The sequence below is a fragment of the Polyodon spathula genome, chromosome 30, assembly GCF_017654505.1.
Source record: "Polyodon spathula isolate WHYD16114869_AA chromosome 30, ASM1765450v1, whole genome shotgun sequence".
In the NCBI taxonomy this organism is placed as follows: domain Eukaryota; kingdom Metazoa; phylum Chordata; class Actinopteri; order Acipenseriformes; family Polyodontidae; genus Polyodon; species Polyodon spathula.
Genome location: NC_054563.1, coordinates 2442523 through 2462665, shown reverse-complemented (window position 1 = coordinate 2462665; position 20143 = coordinate 2442523). Strand labels below are relative to the sequence as shown.

The window sequence follows — 20143 nt, the reverse complement described above, 5'->3', positions numbered from 1 at the left end:
TCTGGAATGGACAGTTACAGTAAACATACAAACATTTGAGTTAGCTGAAGTGAAACACAACACAATAAGTAGTTTGTTTGTTTTATTCATATTTGTATTAATACATTCTACTAAGGAGTTTAACAGGAATGTTTTGTTAATAGAAAAATTAAATATGTGTTTAATTGCTATTTAAAACAGTTGCAGACTACACTTGCATCATTAAGGGGCTGCGACTTGATAGACAAAATAGTGTAATTAATATGAGCAATAACATAGTGAACTGTACCATTCCTTATTCCAATTTCACATATAGGGAGCATATTAAACCATAGTGATGTGTGAGTATGCTCTCGGCTATCATTTTTAAAAGTATAAATTTGATTTACTTTTTATTTTAACAATTAATGTTGTAGTAGAACTAAAAGAAACCTGTTAATTTTTAGTGTTAATGTACACTGAAGACATTGAGAAACTTCTAGTTGAAATGTTTCTCAAGTAGTTCTTTTAGTACTATTCCATAATTAATGTTCCACTTTGCACAGTTGCGCAGTTTTGCATAATGTGTGAATTTAATTTGTTCATTTATTCAGAAAAGGCCATCTTTGCAGCAAATTTCATGACACTGAATTGTCTGTAAAGTTTGATCACTATCCCAGTGTGTGTTCAACTAAAAATATTCTTCATCCAGGTCTTCTGGTTTCTCCTGAAGTAAAAAAAAAAATATATATATTTTTCAGTCTGCTTGCTGCAATGCACACAGTAGTTGTTAAATCTGACTGGAGGATTCACAATACTTTGGGGATGGAGGGTGTCAAGCATGCTCACTTTCTAGAAGGCTCTATTGCATTAAACAGAAGTGAAGATAATGAATATGCGTATGTTGTATATTCATAGCGTATATGTTTTGTATTCTGCTGGGGGGGTAAAGATCCCATGTGCAAAGGATTGATACCCTGTCAGTTTTAGATGAGTTTGTCTACAGGTTACCAGGGATTAGTCCGAGGCTTGAGGCTTCAAGAGTGACAGTTTACCTGCTGTGTTTTACTTGCTGCTTGGTTTCCAGTTGGGATTGAAGTGACTTTTTATGGGCTCCCAGCATTTATAATAATTCTTATCCAGCCGTTTACAGGTGTCCAGGCCCCATTTAGTGACAGCCATGCTGAAGGAGGACTCGAACATAAAAGCCTAGGAAAAAGAAAAGCTTCTGGATGCGAAACGTGCTGGAGACAGTTCAGGAGCTAAAGGAGTCATACACTGTAGTGGCAGTTTTGCCCACCAGGTGTGCCCAACACTAATATAAAGTACATATTAATAGCTGCTCCTTCGAGGGATCACTTGGACTTCATTAAGAATGTGATAGAATGACACAATGATGCAACAATGAATCACTTTGTTTAAACTTTGATAGCATTGCCATGCTGTAAGAAGATAAAAACTAAAATTGTGCATCACTGGACCCTGATGTAAATGAAACGTGTTAAAATGGGACGCAACCGCGGTATTTTAACAAAAAAAATAATTAAATAAAGCAGTAAATTAATACCCGCAGCACAGGAAATAAACTTAATGTGCTGCTGTGACAGGCTAGATCAGCATCATCATCTTTCAAAGTGAAAATAGCCTGGAAAACTAAACAATCTCAAAATGATAATGGTGAAAGCTGCAGTGCCACTAAAAGGTGTAAGAAAAGCCTTGGTAGTTACAGCTGTACCAGGGATATTGACAGTATTGAGATAGTGTGAGAGGGCTTGATAAGCTCTGCCTGAAATGCATCAGCAGCAGGTTTACCATGGTCCCGTCGGCCACCCTCTCTGGCTTGAGGTCTGCCTGGCTTGCCTTCTCGAAGCAGTCTGCGTCGGGGCCGTGCGGGGTCATGATGCTGTGAAGACTGCCCCCTCCTGGCTGGAATCCCTCCTCTTTAGCCTCATAGTGGCCCTTGATCAAGCCCATGAACTCGCTCATGCAGTTCCCTAAGAGATGGAGGGGAAGGAGAGGTGATAATGCTTTCTTATATATGAAACAATATACCTTTATGTCTTTAGATGCTTGCCACGTGGAAATTTTTTTTTTTTTATGTTGAGTTATGGGGACCCTTCATGAATACAGCTGTCAGTGTATAATGTATTGGTACTCAGGGTTGCAAGTATTCGTGTTGCAATGAATATCTGTGTAAGTTATCTGTGTCAAGCCTTTCTCCACTGAGTTTCTGAATATTAGACCCAGGTATGGGTCTAATATTCAGCTACTGCTACTCTACTCTGCTACTCTATGTGCTCTTGTTCTAATAGCCTATAACTGCAAAGAGTGACTAGCTTTATTTAATTGGGCCACAATGTAAATTTTTCTGTAGGCTAATCTTTTTTTATGGTTGATCAATTGTCCTCTGGCAGTATTTTGCTTCTACATATGCCAGATACAGTCACCTGCAAATTACTATTTTTCTGATTTATCTTCAAAGTCTAAAGTTTATTGAAGGGATTCGTTCCATTAAAACTAAACCTTAACCCTAAATAAAACCAAAAAAGACCTGTATACACAAATGTATTAATTAATTGCCCCTCCAACTTTTTCCAGCATGTGCCCAAAACCATAGAATTGAACAAATATGACTTTACTGTGATAGTAGGGTGGCCTGAATGTGTTATTGGCCACGCCCCAGCGTGGTGGGAAGATCACAAAGTCGGCTATGGCCACACCTGGGCGAGTTGATTTAGCGGTCAGGACTGTGAAAATAGAGGGATCCTGCAAAACACAATAAAGCAGAGAAGCCTATAGAACAGCCAGCTGTGAGACAGGATTTTAAGAGGATTTTAAGAGACAGGGTTTACAGACTAGATCACTGCAAAAGCGCACTTACAGCATGGTCAAACGCCACACAGTTGATGACCATGAAGTTTGTAAGGTTGTACTTGTAGGGGGTGTAGTTTCCATGCCAGGCCACAACATTAAAGGGGGAGTAGTCCTACAAGACAAAAAGTTCAATTTACAGTTAAAAAAAAAAAAAGATCCTTGCAAAAATGCATTCTGAGTGCAATAATGGGTGTGTAAGTCGCTGAGCGGCTCAGGGTGAGAATTTTTCCGCTCACTCAGATCACTGATGAAATCTTCTCTGTAGCGCTCTCTGTGCTGCTCAGTAGGAGCTGGACTGAGTCTGCCATTGTGGGTTCTTTCACTGAGCTGTTCTGAGCGGCTCTCTTGCTTAATGCACCCAATGTCTTTAACTGCTCACAAAGCCGTAGCATCCATCGTCTAAGATTCTTAAATTCCTGTGTGTAACAGTGGACTAAGTAACGCATCTTTTTTGATGGGGTTAATAGCTGTGGTGTTTCTCGTCACGCACTGTATGTCTTACTGTACCTGCTGAGCTGCAAACATCTTGCCCTGGTACTTGTTAATGACAGTGTATCCGCTTGGTACCTTCCGATCTTCATACCAAGCAGTGGGCACCAGAAAATCACGGGGATTAGCCAAGCCATTGGCACCTAACAGAATAGCATGACATTTAGAAGAGAGATTCCAGTGGCACGTTTTCTATTTGTTAAAGAACAGAAGTTTTCTTACCAATAGGTCCAAGGTCTGGGAGCTCGAAATGGGCACCAAATACCTCCAGAATGTAGCCTCGGGTCTCTCCAAAGACCTCCACACTGAAACGCATCCCTTGCTAGACATGAAACAGATAAGGATGCAAGATGACTCATACTAAATATACACTTTCTATTAACAATGTGCATTTTACAGGCATGATACGCAAACTATACAGGGACAATAAACATGAAAGACTTTCAATAGGTGTATTAGCCATGGGCAGACTGGACAGCACTGTCATAACCATTTGAAACCACCTGCCTCTTTCAAGTAGTTGCCTGAAATCCACACTGGTGTTTTCAATCACGGACAATGAGGACAGCCTTGAAACTTAACAAATCTTTCAGAGCAGAGTATGCTTCTCTTAGGAGGATGAACAGTGTATTCAATTATAAAACTGTGTAGCTGGTTGAAGACTTAAGTCTGAAGATAACCAATAGTATACAAATGAAATCCCCCATTACCTGAACAACACAGATCTCATTAGGCTCCACTGTCATCTTTCCAAATTCTGTTGTGATCAGTAGTTTTCCAAGCTGAGGCACTAGATAGAAAAATACAGCATCTCATAAATCCACAGAAGAGAAACAAAACAATCCAGCAGTCTAACGGGAACAAGAGAAACGGGATGAGCAGGGTTGGTCACCTGCTTCAGTTTGTTTATCAGTTGGTACAGTATGCGCAAGTCAACAACCCCAGTACCAGTACTGTCTAAATAAAACTGATTTTTATCAGCTTTAACAAGCCTAAAAGCTTACTGCCAACTTACCAATTAGAAAATCACCATCAGAGTTGTTGAAGCACCTGAAATGCATTTCAGAATACAGCTTAAAAAAATCATATTCAACCTACGAGATGTCTTCTGACTGTTTGATGATAACAGTTTAATTTACAAAGATTAAAACAGTTAACAGTATGTTTAAACTCACAGTCTCTGGTAACCTGACCACACCTCCTGATTAGTTAAAATTGTAAGGTAAAGGCAATGTGGTTTAGCTTATGACATGTGTTAATAATGACAAGACCTGCAGTACTCTTCTGTTTAGGAATCTGTCTTTTGCAATCATTAAGTAGCCCAAAGATGCCCTCCCTCCCTTCCCAATGGCCATTTATACATAGTTTTAAAAAACTGAGCTTCATTGTTGAAATAAAACGCACCTGTCAATCATGGAGGCGTTGCAGGTGTAAACATGAACAGCAAGGCCATTGCGAGACCTTGCGTCCCCTGCGCCACACAGCGTGTGCAAACCCTGAAATCATTTTAAAACAGCACAAAAATAAATGGGGCTTTGCTAACAAATATTAAATTACACAATGAGTGTGTCTTGCCGTGGTTCTCTGTGCTTCATCACACTTCTACTGGGTTTACGACACTGTGGAATAAACGTTGTTTTTTTTTTTTGTGTAAGCAGAAGTCTTCTTCAGAAGGCAACTTGTTCAACAGGGTTAATGCAATTGGCTGAATCTGTTCCTTTAGAACAGAACAGGTGGGCAGCCTATAATTCAACACCTGTTTATGTAGAAAGGCTCATTAAAGCACCGTATGAGCCAGCAAATCTAGACCAAATAAAAAATAGAAACACTCAGCCTACCGTCACAAAGTCTATCTTCTTTTCATTTGCTTTAGGAACAGTGAAAGGCAACCATCGGAGCTGAAAATGAACAGGGGAATATATTCGGAATAGTTTGTTGGTAATATTTTAAAGTCAGTGTCTGGAATTTTAAAAGTACTGTTCTGTACACCAACTGTATTTCAAATTCAAAAGTATTTCTATAACCAGGACAGAACCCTTGAGATACACATCTTATTTACAAAGCAGGTCCTGGCAAGAGAAGACGGCAAGAAATAACATCATAAAATCAATGGCAAAAAGAGACAAATCATTCACACAGGACACAATCATTAAAACAATAATACAAAATAAAAGCATAAAAAAGTGAAGCCATTCCAGTTTGCATGATCCTGGTCATAGTCAGTGATAGCAGGGTGTGCAGCCTTGCTCACATGTGAAACCGATCTGTATGGGTGGAAATGAAGCGGCTACCTGGTTGGGTTCCGGCTCAGCTTTGTCCCAGTCGTGTGTCAGTGATCCCTGCTCCACTGGAGCAAAGGGCTTGTGACGCACTGAGGGCAGGATCCGATACAGCCAGCTGAGGAGGAATTGAGAGGACGTTTTCGTTTACTCTGCACTGCTGCATCTGCTTCTATTTATTTCTATATCAAAAAAATAATGCTGACTTTCTGTAAAAAAGCAAAATATGTTTTGAATACGATATGTTATTAATATCTTAAAATAACCACTTAAGTCTTTTCTTGTAAGTGAAGTCTATGGGGTAGAAGAGTGCCCTGCCAAGACTTTGAAAATATTTTGATATATATATATATATATATATATATATATATATATATATATATATATATATGGGTCGAGAGTAAACACAGTACTATTATACAATTTCTTGGAAAGACACATTCTTCGCCTTCCCTTTCATAGGGGTTTAATGAGTGACCCTGTGCTGTTACCTTCTCTTATTGGTTGGCCGCGGGCAGGTGAATGCTGACCCAGATAATTGCTCTGCATACAGACCATAGGGGCAAACCTGGGGATTGTTCTGCAATGCAGACACTGACAGGTCAGTAACTTGAAGATACTTTACATGCCAATTGCAATAATCATAAGCAAGAATACTCTGTAACAAGGATACCATAGCATTTTGCAACACTGGTATTTATCAATGTGCAGTAGCTTGTTTGAATGTTTTGAAAAATTAGCAATAAAAATATGCAAGAACCGTGACCATTGTTAAAAAGGCACATTAAATAGATAATAAATAAAAGATTATTAAAATGTGCTTGAACTCACATTAAACTGAGGTGTGCTTCATAGATATTGGAGAGAGAATATTACAGAGACTTTGAATTCTTTAATATATACCGCTACTGCAGCATGTGAAAGAGATGTATTTTGAGTTTGTTAACACAGTCATACCTGTCCTTCAGGTAAAGCTCCTGGGCAGCGAGGGTCTTCTGTAGCAAACTCATTACCAAATCCAGTCAAATACTGCGGAAGGGAGGGAAAGATATATCACTGTACATTCCTGGAACAGTATTGGAGTCTGAGATGACACTCCACAGCCTTCACACCTTACAACACTTGTACTGACAGGGCTGTAGAGGGTGTGTATCGCTACACTGGGGTGATCAAAGGACGACTTTCTGTCCGGCTCCATCATTGATGTCAGGTAAAGGTGGGCCCAGTGGCAGCTGCAATGTCACCTTGCACTGAAATGTTCTGTTCGCAGAAGTTGCTGTAAAAAAAACTGCAATATTATTATTTAGCAGACGCCATTATCCAAGGCGACTTCCAGATACTTGGGCATGTGAGCAATGCATCAGCTGCAGAGCCACTTCCAACAGCGTCTCACCCAACAGACCGAGCACAAGGGTGTTCAGTGACTTGCATAGGATCACACAGTGAGCCAGTGGCTGAGCCGGGATTTGAACCTCTTGTTTACAAGCCTGTTTCTTTAACCACTGGACCACACAGCCTCCTAATGTATGCACCAAGGCCAGGCCTGAGGAATGTTGCTGAATCATTGTTTGCCTAAGACGGGCCGTGGCCATCTGGGTTCAATTCCGCGTGGAACACGTGGGTTAAATGCACCCTTCCAAACTCAGCAGACAGTGCTTCTTAGGCTGGTTTAAGCCTTATGAACAGAGTATTTACAGTATATGCTTACCGATGATTGCCATTCTTTCACTATGCTTTATTACACTTTGTTATGCTTTTACTATGGTAAACTTGTATAACGGTTACATTGCTGCAAAGGGATGATAACCTCTAGGTTATTCAGATAACACTGCAGCTGGGCAGATGCTGTTTGAGACGATCCCATTGGTTCATTTTGCAACGCCCCCAGACGCCGCTCTGCTGTTCAATGGTTTGTTTTGTTTTTTAGTTTCTTCTGTACTTAAAACTTCATTCAGTGACAAATGTTTCAATGACTTGCAACTGACACGAATCTCTGCACAGATACACAGTTAAGCAATATCACAGGACATGTAACATTTAAAAACGTTAAGTTGAACGAAGCATCAGTCATTCCGTTTTTTTTAACATATGTCTGAACCATTTACTTCTAAGTTAAAACTAAAAACCAGACAGACATGCACAAAACAGCATACAATCTAAATCAATTTAAGCATGCCTTACCTTCAATTCTGCCATGTTACTCTGTATTTTACGATTTTCAACTCACAAAACAAATATTCTATTTATATATATAAATATATATATAATGAAAATAAAAATAAAAAAACGCTAGTTTGTTTTGCGGACTGTCCAGTACCTTCTAGGATTCTGCAAGCCGAGCGTCACATGAACTATTCTCCTACAGAATGGAAGAATCCCAAAGTCTTTGGAGAGGGAGAGAGGGAGAAGGTGGGGTGAGGGGAGGGTAAATTGTTGCTCAATGTGGTTTTAATGAAACACAGAACCAGCTTTGACGTCACGTCCCCTGTTTAGATTGCTGGAGACCAGATGAAAGAAAAAAGAGCCGAACGCATCTACGCGTCCCGAACACGGGCGTTCAGAACGTGACGAGGTAACTTAGCTGCCTGAATGCATCATATAATTCGCTATGAGAAGTGCATGCAACAGTTTCATGTGATTTACTGTAGAAACTATACGTGTTAAAAAAAAAAAAAAAAGCATGCATCTACCTTTACAATAATCTGTAACAGAAGTCAAAGTTTGAAGTTTATTGGGCTTTGCATTAGTTTGCCTATTTAGATCCACCATTTGGACATTGTTGTTTAAGTTAACCTGCATCCCTATCCACTTGTGAAGAAGGGACGGGACTGCTGAAATAACTGGACAGTGCCCTGTATGTCAATCACACGCAGGCAATGAATAGACACACACACACACACACACACACACACACACACACACACACACACACACACACGATGTGAAGCACACACCAGCGAAGGGGCAGTTTTTGCACGACTGATTCATTTGCTATGTAAATAAATGTGCAATATTCATTGTGTATAAATGAGGAATATATAACAGTTGGATATGCCTGTTGCAAATCTGTGTTAGTCACAAAGGGAAAGACAGCATATCTGGGTGACTGTGAAAGAGGTCTTACAGCAGAAGCTCCAATAACAGCACAGAGTTTTGTTTTAACATACACTCACATGTGTTTTAATTAAAAGAATAATCACAGTGAGTTGCAGGCAGTGCTGAAGGATGCTGTGCAATATGAATAAGCAATACCATGCTGGTGAATGCAGGGTACTGCAGTGCACTTACCAGGAACGTTTCTTACCATTGTCTCTTGCAGTAAAAGGAAAAACGAATAGGACAGTTTCTATCATGTAATAGTAATCCTAGATCTAGAACCATCAATGGACTGATAATCCAGGACCTAGAACCACCAAATGGGTTGACATTCCTAGATCTACAACCATAAAATGGATTGACAATATTAGACCTAGAACCATAAAATGGATTGGCATTCCTAGACCTAGAACCTTCAAATTGGATGACATTCCTAGATCTAGAACCAGCAAATGGATTGACATTATTAGACCTAGAAAGAAAGAAAGAGAGATGACAGCCCATAAAACAGTCTAGGTATCAAACAATTGTTTCCGCTGTATCTTTTCAGAGGTTCGTAAGATATTTGATAATATACACAATGTACTTGCAGAAGAAAGCCTATTTTCCATGCAATACCTGTCATTGAAATTCCCATCACCTGAAAGACAGGGACAACTGATATGAAGAAACAGTCATGAATCTGACAGTTCAGACACTTTCTTGATTGATTCCTAATAATCATAAACATGTTAATTCTTTGCAACAATGGCTTTCCTTGGTAACCAAAAAGAGCGACGAATAAACCAAAAGCTGCTTATTTTGTACTGAATTCACACTTTCTGTTGTCATATTCTGTCAATTCTGTCTTAAAAGGCAATGGATGAAGTACAGTTGGTTGTCATGACAAGGAGCCAGAAACCTCTTCCAGTTTTTCAAACTCATTACATGGATAAACAGTTTAGCTGAAACCAGTGTATTCTTGACTTCTCATTGCACTTGTTTCCAAGGGTTCAAACATGACGAGAGAATGATCATTTGCATATCAGCTACCGAAGAGGTGGAACTGCTTCCATCATAGTATGAAGATTAAATTTGATCATCTTTCTTTCTCTGGTTTTAAAGATCGGATCTGGGAGTTGCACAGAACCCCCTTCCAATGCTTCTCCCTCAGTCCACATTAACACATAGATTCATGTCTTATTTACTGTGTTCTTTGAGCTGTGTGCTGCTGACGAAGTTTGAACCACACATGTTTTTATTGTCGTGTTTAAACTTCACGCTTTTCCTTTTATTGTTTTCCAAGACCCCCTTGTAAATGAGATTGAGACATCATTAAAAAAAACAAAACTATATGAACATAATTTAGATCTTTTGTTTAACATCAGGTACTCAAAGAAACTACAAAATGATATTGTAAGTGTCTACAGGAAGCCATAATAGTAGTACAGTATTTCATGTTAGATTTTTTTAATTGTGGTCAGTTTTTCAATAAGTATATGGAAAGCTACAAAGCAGCATGTAATTCAATATGTTAATGTCACATTATTTGTCAGGTTTCATTCGACTTTACGAAGCAACATTAGGTCATTCTATAGCCTGATGCAAAATCTCTGGTCATAGCTGTACATCTAATAGTTTCTGCTTCTGGATAATTTAGACAAAATATTGGGCTCTTAAAGAAGTTAAATCACTTTGTGTTTCTTTACCACTAAGAACGAGAGTATTTTAAAATTTATGAGCAATGAAAAAAACTGTAAAGTGTTCCAGAGTGCATTGAGGAAAAATCAATATCCTCTGTGCCTTTTTTTGTGTAAATGACAGCAATTCTCATGGAGAGCACCAAATAGAGATATTAGCTGCAACTCTTCAGTCAGGCATGAAAATGGAGTCAGTGCTCCCGCTGAGAATCACAGTCTGGCTGCTCCCCCCACAATGAGGCTTTATAATAGCACAAAATATCAAGACCCAGATTGAAGAAATGAATCTGCTCTCTGAGAATGGGACTTTTTATTTTATCTCTACCTCTTACAGCAGAGCCTCAGCTAGCTGCATTCCCTTTTTTTCTGGTAGGGGTTGAAAGACAAATGCATTTCGTGTGTTTACACACTCAAAGCAAACAAAAGAGAATCATGAAAAACTGAGGGTAGAGAGTGAAATCCAGTTAGAGCATTAGAAATGCATATGGTAGTGTAAGCATGGTGAGTGTGTAGTACTGTTTAAGCATGGTGAGTGTATAGTATAAGCATGGTGAGTGTATAGTATAAGCATGGTGAGTGTATAGTATAGTATAAGCATGGTGAGTGTATAGTACAGTATAAGCATGGTGAGTGTATAGTATAGTATAAGCATGGTGAGTGTATAGTATAGTATAAGCATGGTGAGTGTATAGTATAGTATAAGCATGGTGAGTGTATAGTACAGTATAAGCATGGTGAGTGTATAGTATAGTATAAGCATGGTGAGTGTATAGTATAGTATAAGCATGGTGAGTGTATAGTATAGTATAAGCATGGTGAGTGTATAGTACAGTATAAGCATGGTGAGTGTATAGTACAGTATAAGCATGGTGAGTGTATAGTACAGTATAAGCATGGTGAGTGTATAGTATAGTATAAGCATGGTGAGTGTATAGTACAGTATAAGCATGGTGAGTGTATAGTATAGTATAAGCATGGTGAGTGTATAGTATAGTATAAGCATGGTGAGTGTATAGTATAGTATAAGCATGGTGAGTGTATAGTACAGTATAAGCATGGTGAGTGTATAGTACAGTATAAGCATGGTGAGTGTATAGTACAGTATAAGCATGGTGAGTGTATAGTATAGTATAAGCATGGTGAGTGTATAGTACAGTATAAGCATGGTGAGTGTATAGTATAGTATAAGCATGGTGAGTGTATAGTATAGTATAAGCATGGTGAGTGTATAGTATAGTATAAGCATGGTGAGTGTATAGTATAGTATAAGCATGGTGAGTGTATAGTATAGTATAAGCATGGTGAGTGTATAGTATAGTATAAGCATGGTGAGTGTATAGTACAGTATAAGCATGGTGAGTGTATAGTATAGTATAGTATAAGCATGGTGAGTGTATAGTATAGTATAAGCATGGTGAGTGTATAGTACAGTATAAGCATGGTGAGTGTATTGTTAATGAATAGTATAAACATTTGTACAATGACTTCTAGTTTCTTCTTCTTCTTCTTCTTCTTCTTCTTCTTCTTCTTCTTCTTCTTCTTCTTCTTCTTCTTCTTCTTGCTCCTGTTTATTTTCTGGGGGTTGCTTCATATTTAAGATTCCTTTCACAAAGGATGTTAAGCCCATAAGCAGTGAGTCCCAGTCAGACAGTTCCTGTGTATTCGATCATTCTCCTGTAGAAGGGTTTCTGAAATTACATGTATTAAACAGTATTTGACTGTTCTTCAGTGTCCAATATCTCAGGCTCAATAGCTTGCAGAGTACAGAATTTCTGTAGAATAGAATGCTGTGTTACCCTTTTTCTGATTTCAAACAGTATTCGGTCACACTTTACATTAAGTGTAATTAGCGATACTTCATGTAAAGGGCTACCCGGTATTTTCTGTCCGTGACTAGAGCCTTTTCGCAGACTATCCCCTTGCTGTCCACAGCTATTACTGTACAGTATAAACGTGTAAAACAGGTCATATCAGGCATCGCTGTCTCACAAAATAGAAAATTGCACCATTAACCCGCGGAGTAAATTGTTGTAGAATTGCTTGGTTATGATGAGATGTGCTTTAAATACCATCAGAAAATAAAAACAGAAACATAATTACCTTTTGTGCAAAATCTCATTGCTGGATATTACCTCTTACACATAGTGTACCCACATTATACCGAGAAATGTCATTTCAAAGACCACTACACAGAAATCAGGCTTGTTATCCCCACAAAACAGTACACCTCATGGTTACTTGTGCAGTACATTATGCTAATAATGCTGATTATCACTTCTCAGGCACACTCTCTTGAGGAGAAAGTGTGACAGATTAAATGGAATTGCTGAGGGTTCTGGTGAGTAATGAGTGCTAAGTGTGAGTAAACAAGAGCTGGCAATGAAAGGAAGTCTTGACTCATCCTGCTGATGGCATGGTAATTGCTGCTTGAGGGTCATCCACATCTTCCTTCGAGCTAATGAGTTTGCAACTACTTTCTGATTTCATTTTGTTTTTAAAGGCTTACAGGAGAATGGTTCTACTGATCTGGGCTGTTTTCTCTGGAGTAGGTTTCTTCTTGCTTTGAGCATCAGTTTTAATGAAGCACAATATCAGCTTATGAGATACTGTCAGTTTTCTGGGTCAGAGTCTTTCCCTTACCTCCTAACGATGGTTCCCAGTTCTGTTGCTCTATAACTGAGTTTGAGTTTGATAGAATGTCGTGTTGCTTGACCATGCGTTAGTGCTTCCTGCTCTCAGAGGTATCTGCTCTATGGTTCTATGCTGTGACACCTTGGCCAAGATCCTAGGAAAGATGGTGGACAGATGAACCAATCCAAACACTAAACTCACTAGATGTGCTGACTCCTTCGTAGTATATAGTGAAGGGTAGAGTCTGGAACCAACTTACCTCTGTTCTGTCCTACAATATGGCACGCAGTCGTTTACGTTAGAAACAAGACTCCCATTGCATAGCAATGTGATCCATTCTTGGTTTTACTATGAGTTTAATAAGAAATACCCGAGGCTGTTGCCTATATGCAGTGGCTAATCAAACTCATAGTAAAACCTGGAATGGGTGAAACTGCAATGCAATAGGATTCTTATTTCCACCCCTGTTCCAGATTAGAATACAATTGCAGGTAACCAAGTGGTATAGCCCACAGGTGAGAATACACAAACAAAACCTGGAAACCAAAAAGAAATTTAAAAAGGCAAAGCAAAGCACAGTAGGTAAAAAGCAGCTCGGAAATAAAAGACCTGCCACTATACAGGAGGTCCTGCTGCAGGAACCTTTTCCCTGACACACCCTCTGTACACCTGTGTGGGATTTTAAAAGACCTGCCACTATACAGGAGGTCCTGCTGCAGGAACCTTTTCCCTGACACACCCTCTGTACACCTGTGTGGGATTTTAAAAGACCTGCCACTATACAGGAGGTCCTGCTGCAGGAACACACCCACACACCTCGGTTACACATCCACTTGTGAGGCTTCGGAGCCAATCCATCGCAAGCTTGCAGAGAGAGACAACCAATGAAACCAGCTCTCAGCAGCTCTCATAAACCATGTGGTCAGGCCTAATTGATAACACATCAATTAGCACCTGGCCACATTCCACAGCTGGTTTAGCACTGATGGGAGTCTAACTCCACCCCTGCCATATTTGCACAGACTTTTTATTTTACCAAAACTGAAAAGAAAAAACACAAAACACGCTATTGACATATAAAGGGACTCAGGCCTGCCACAGTCGCTATCAGTTTTAGTATTGTACCTTTTAATATATTGATTAGTACAGGGTTTTTCAGATATGAGAGGAGGAGATAAGCACATATCTTAGCATGCTATCCATTGGATTGTGGACATCCCACAAAGAGTATCTTTCCATTACAACAGGGTGACAGGATCAGAGACCTTTTCTGCTGCTGCGTTAATTACTGCAAGTATCTAAAGTTGTAATTAGCTTATTATACTACAATGAACATAGCACGGCATGTCTTTCAAACTTCCCTCCAGATCATTAGCAGGGAAAGCTAACAGCATCTGCTTCAAATAAAATCAACAAATTAGCACAGGCAGCGCCGGATAGCTTGCAATCAGACGCTCAGAGTGTGCCATTTCAACTCAAACACTAGCTTTTTATCTTCTCACATCCCACACTTGTCTGTGCCCTCACAGCTGGCTCTTAACTTAGTCTCTGCGGACAGATCTGCTGAAACTCGAAAAGAGGTTGGGCAACTTCCTCGAACACTACGAGCACAGCGCTCAGGATTGTGTGCCGTTCCAAACAGAATTTAGCCATGTATCTGTGTAAAGTAGTACAGTGCTCATTTAATATAGTATTATCCTTTGCTTTGGGGGACTTTACCCTAAACTTTTATCTTAAAGCTGCACAGCTGGTATGCTTCCCATTATTTTTCAGAAGTAAATTTTGCTTGAGAGTTTAGTAAGCATGGCAGAAATAGTTATTGAAAATCATACAATGAGATAATAAACATCAGAGGAATCAAGTAATTGTAGATGTAAAGACATTGTAGATGGTATAGCATACCCTATTGAGCTAAAGCTGAATAATGTATGTTATGTGTTTTATATTACTTTAAATATACATACATCTGTTATACATTTATACTTACATTTATACTTGGGGGTGTTCTATATAGGGAAGACCAGGGGTTAATGTATAATTAAGGAAGATGGCTAGGATCTGTGTTTTTAACCTTTATGTACCAACCTTGATTTACAGTGGTTTCCATATATGCTTCAAGTTCTCATCTGCTTGTGGATCGGGGTTTCTTGCCTTGTTGTTGGTGTTGGTAGCTGCATGCCGACCCTTGCCTAGCCATTTTGAACATAATCTTCAGGTTTGAATAATACCAGCGACGGGCTGACTAATATGAGGAGCAGGAGCGACGTGTAGGATGTAAAGAAACCAGTCATTTTCTGTACTCCTAGATGTCGTTACTGTACTATTATACTATTATTATACATGTTCTGTATATAGAGTTCTTTGGAGATACAGTTCATCATTTGCAAACTGTATAATTCTCACCTGTCAGACACAAAGGTACTGGATCTGGGATCTGGTGTGATCCAACACCAATTAATCCCTGAGGAAGATTGTTCTCTAACAGACCTTTTGAAAACAGTGGTGTCTTAATGTTCTTGTAGCTGACCTCAGCAGCAAAACACATCTCAAGTGTAGCGTTCAAGCAGACTCCTGTGTGTTCAAACAGACTCCTGTGTGTTCAAGCAGACTCCTGTGTGTTCAAGCAGACTCCTGTGTGTTCAAGGAGACCTCTGTGCTTCTCTGAAAAGCAGCAGCTCCTCTTATCACTTTCTTGCTGTTAGACCTGGGGCAGACTGGTGGAAGAGGGACAGATCCAATACAGATTGCCTGGGACTTGTTTTCCCACTGTGCTGCACAGTCAGGTTCAGATATTAAGCTTTCTACCTGTATGAGGTATTAGAGCTTCTGAATGTGCATCTCGCCATTCACGATCTTTCCCTGCCATTGGATTCCCTGTCCTGCTGAAAATAAGGCTATTAGCTTCATCATTAGTTGTCATCTTGATCTTTGCTGTCTGGGTGTACAAGGAGCAAGTCATCTCTTTAAAATGCATTGCTTTTCTTAAACAACAGACAGCGCTTTCTGATACACAAGTAAATTAGCTGTATGGTTTAAAATGGGTCGATTCTTTTGGCATTGGTACTTGATCAGACACAGTGTCATTATGTTCCTTGGCTTGCTGGTGCATTCATTTAATCACCTTTGATATTTATGTATTAATGACTCTTTTATTGAGAATACCATCTGATCAGCTGGGGCAGTTCTAGTGTATTGTAGTTTCTGTGCCATAGTCCCAAGAAAGTCATGGTTTCATTTAAATTAGAAAATCTAGTTGTAGAACAAAGATATAATAAAACAGTACGACGAATAGCAACGTGGAGCAAACCTTCCACTGTGCTAAAAACTGGGTCCCAATGTGTGAGTCAAATACCAAGAGATCAGTTTGTGAAGTCGAGACCTTGAGGAACCACCAGATGTCACTAGAAAGCCGTAATTACAGCACCGTGCCGCGCTACACTGCGTAAAGATCCTTATTTTACAGTAGCATGGTGCAGTACTGCTGTTGTAGGCTCCCTCTCTAATGACATCAGTTCAGTTAAGATATTTTTTTCATTTAAAAATAAACGCGCAATCAACAGCAGCTTGTTCTGACTTTGCTGTTTAATCAGGTTTTACTGGCTTCTGAAATGCCATTTCGACTTAAGCTGAAAAGCACTGCTTCCTTTGATTGTGTTAGAATCGAAATACAATATCATTATAATTGCATTATCTATTAACTGTGGCAGAATGGCATCACATGAGTCAGATTAAAGACTTCTATTATATGTTAAAAAAAACATTACTCAATGGATCCTTTCTACGGCTATAATTAGCTAAATGAAAGTTACATTGTGGCGGATTTGTATGCTATAACTATATCATCTGATGCTATCATTCTAAATACTGTAACTTCAATACTTTATTAATTATAATGAGTTAAACTTGAAGCTTCGTGATTTCATTTAATTCTAATTTTTTTAGTTACTGCGTTCAATTCTTTTAGAAATAGGTTTTAAATGTTCCATGGCTCTCAAAATGTTTCAAGTTTCACAAATTGAAATTATGCCACCAACAGTAATAAGTGACCGAGTTTGTCGTTAAGTACGATATATTGAAAACTACGGTATGTGATTCAATTTTATGTTATAGTTTATTACATATGATATAACTACTTCCTGGAACTTTCTGTCTGAAAAACAAAATAAAAAAACATCCCAAGGCAGACAGTATCCCCAAATCACTGTCAGCTACGATGCTAGAACATGCATTAAAACATCCAATTCATACCTATGATTAATAGGGTTTGTGATTAATTTGAAGCTATTAATATGTTTCTATATTAACTAAATCGAGTAATTAATCAAATGTTGTTATATAATTGGTTTACTAAAATGTTCGGTCTTACTGTTATTTGATTGATTAGAATAGGCCTTTGTTTTGTTGGAAAATGGAAAGAAAAAAAAAAGCGCCGTTTTTGACCGATTCAGATTTTGCTGCTGGTGTATTTGTTTTCAAAAAGTTTTCTATAGGTTGCGCTGCGGCAGCGGTGCGCATGTATTTGTTTTTTGACAGTCTTGCGCCAGGGCTCAGTAAATCCTACTGCTGCACTGATGGGTTGAATATATGAAACCGACATGGTTAGAAAGCCACTACCCACTGGTGCTTTACACACTGCATACAACACTGTACAAACATCTGCGCTTTTGATAGTCTCCTTTTGAATCCAATTATTTTTAACAGAACTGATTTAATTCTACATTACCGATCGGAGCACTGTACCCTTCTCCTAGAACATCTCATTGGCGTTCATTGTTAGAATTGGATGTCTCTCCCAGTTTAGATAATCTCATGTACTCGAAATGCAAATATGTTTGAGGGTTTATTTAAAATCAAAGCATTCACGTGTTTAAACTCGTCATAATTACTTTAATGCCGTCATTATTACCATACGAATCTATAATTACAACAAATGGTGCCCTCCCGATTTTTTGCAAATTATTGATTACTGATTGTCTTTTTTTTTTATTGATTCCTTATTTGTATGTGATAATTGTATGTGACAGAATTTAATTACTTATGTATAGATACATTATTAAAGGTAAGTGTTAATATTTCTTTTAGTACCTGAACCAACTTTTAAAACAATACCAGAATAAAAAACGTTTTTTTTTTTTTTTTTTTTTTTTTTTTGTCGTTTTCGATGTCAATCAAGATAACATATGACACTGTTTAACTCGAAAAATAAAGACAGCTCTTGTCAAACTTTCAATTTAATTGACAAAGAAAGTCAAAATGAGACGGTTTCATCATTAGACATTAAAGTGTTTGTAGCTAACAAAATGATTCCATGCATGTTACCTGTAGTTCACTTGCATTAGCTGCATAGTTCTGGGATGTGCAGTTTATTAAATATGCACATGTAAACATGCATTTGTATTTCAAAGCATGCTATGTGGTACTGCACTAGGTTAATGAAACCTCTGTTTGCACTATCAGGTACTTTTGCACTTCCTCAGTCATTCCACCTTTAATGGCTTCTTACCTGCCATTAGCCAGCCGCCTACTTCCCTGCTGATTGACATGCTTCCAGCCAGTAACATGCTTTGAAACACCAGTTTAATGTGACAGGTTTCATGAAAGTAAAGCATGGAAACTGATATCCAAGCACAAAATAAATCACTGCCTACAAACCAAGTTGGATCGCTGACATATAGATCGGCCCATCCTTACTACACTTTTAAATATCCTGGCTAATGTTAAAAGCTCATTCTAATTTGCAAAGCACAATGATCTATATACCATGTATGTGACACTAAAATTCATATAAACCTTTTTTTTTATCAGCTAAAAGAAAATTATTCCAAATGTATCTATACGAAGCAGCTTAACAGAAATGAATCCTTCCGGAAACTCATCAAAATTAATATTGCTTTCAATTATTGCAACATTTTCCCAATGTCTCTGTCCAGCTAAAAGTAAATTAAATTGAGCTCTAAGTGCTAGACAGCATTTCCCCCATAACAGCAATAAAGCATGTTTGCAACCTTGCAAATGGCATGAAGATCGCAGAGTGGAGGCATTGAAATTGCATTTCTACAACTTTTTTCCCCCAAAGGTTACATTTGGTTCGTTTCTTGGTTATTTTCTTCCCTCTCTGCAATCAGCCACAGACTCGGCAATCAGACAGCTCTATTTACCTAGACTCGTGTTTACAATAAATTGTAGATTCACCTTGTGCAAAATCTGATGACCTTTAAAAGTAAAACGTAGAAGGAAGAAAAAAAATCAAAGGATGGATTTCATTGTTGGAAATCATGTGTTGCATTTTGTGATAAATAACAGGGCTGTTACTTGAGTAATAGCTTCCTCCTCTATAGCCTTTGAGGTTCATTTCTGCAAAAAGCCTGATATCAGGGGTGCTGTTCACTGCTGTTCAGTGTGTAGAAAAGGAATTCATATCGAGATGAACTTGACCAATTACAGTGCAGCTCTTATCAACTTGAACTCTTTCTGTAATTGTCTGGGGGGAGGGGGACGTTTTTAAAAAGGTTAGTTACACCCTTAAGATTTTTTGCTTATTGCACCTCTCAGATTTTCTTTGCTGCACTAAAGGAAGTGCACACCAGCTGTTTCTGCAGCCTCTCATCCCCAAACTGCCTTTAGTGGGAGATTATGCAATCACTGGACATGCCTGGAGATCAGTGCCCCAAGATCCCCTTAATGGGAGATTATCCAATCACTGGACATGCCTGGAGATCAGTGCACAAAGCTCCCTTTAATGGGAGATTATCCAATCACTGGACAAGCCTGGAGATCAGTGGCCCTTCCAGAGCTGTTCAGTCTGTCGGGGTTCACACAAAGGTATTTAGTGTATGTATATTGTGTTCCCTACTCCTGTGTCCCTACCTGTGTGTTAATGTGTACAATGTGGGATATGAGATAGTATCTAATGTAAACTTTGCACCCACTGGGGTTTTAGGGGAGCATGAATTAAGGCACATGAGAACATAGGTGAAATAAATACCACTGAGAGTATGAAACGTTAGCTGCACAACAAGTAAATGCATTGTAATTAGTTTCCTTAAATCTTAAGGAAATTAATCAAATAAAATGTATAGTTGAACATTCTTTACAGGAGACAAGGTGAGCTATATGTGTATGTGAGAATACCATATT

The 20143-nt window shown here is 38.7% G+C and overlaps 1 protein-coding gene across 2 annotated transcripts; it reads right to left on the bottom strand.

Moving 5' to 3' along the window:
- Nucleotides 1-69: 69 nt before the first annotated feature.
- On the bottom strand, nt 70-8001 carry hgd (homogentisate 1,2-dioxygenase). Of its 2 annotated transcripts, XM_041232950.1 has the most exons (16): nt 7782-8001; nt 6733-6876; nt 6558-6629; nt 6092-6180; nt 5613-5718; nt 5160-5219; nt 4726-4817; nt 4337-4371; nt 4032-4111; nt 3544-3643; nt 3340-3464; nt 2840-2944; nt 2598-2724; nt 1771-1952; nt 1014-1167; nt 70-685 (listed from the first exon to the last, which is right to left on the bottom strand). In XM_041232950.1, exons 2-15 carry the CDS (start codon nt 6799-6801, stop codon nt 1024-1026), a joined length of 1386 nt encoding a protein of 461 aa, XP_041088884.1. In that variant the 5' UTR covers nt 6802-6876; nt 7782-8001; the 3' UTR covers nt 70-685; nt 1014-1023. The 2 variants fall into 2 exon arrangements, with proteins under 2 accessions (XP_041088884.1, XP_041088885.1); XM_041232951.1 differs by lacking the exon at nt 6733-6876 and having other exon boundaries at nt 7782-7999.
- Nucleotides 8002-20143: the final 12142 nt, after the last annotated feature.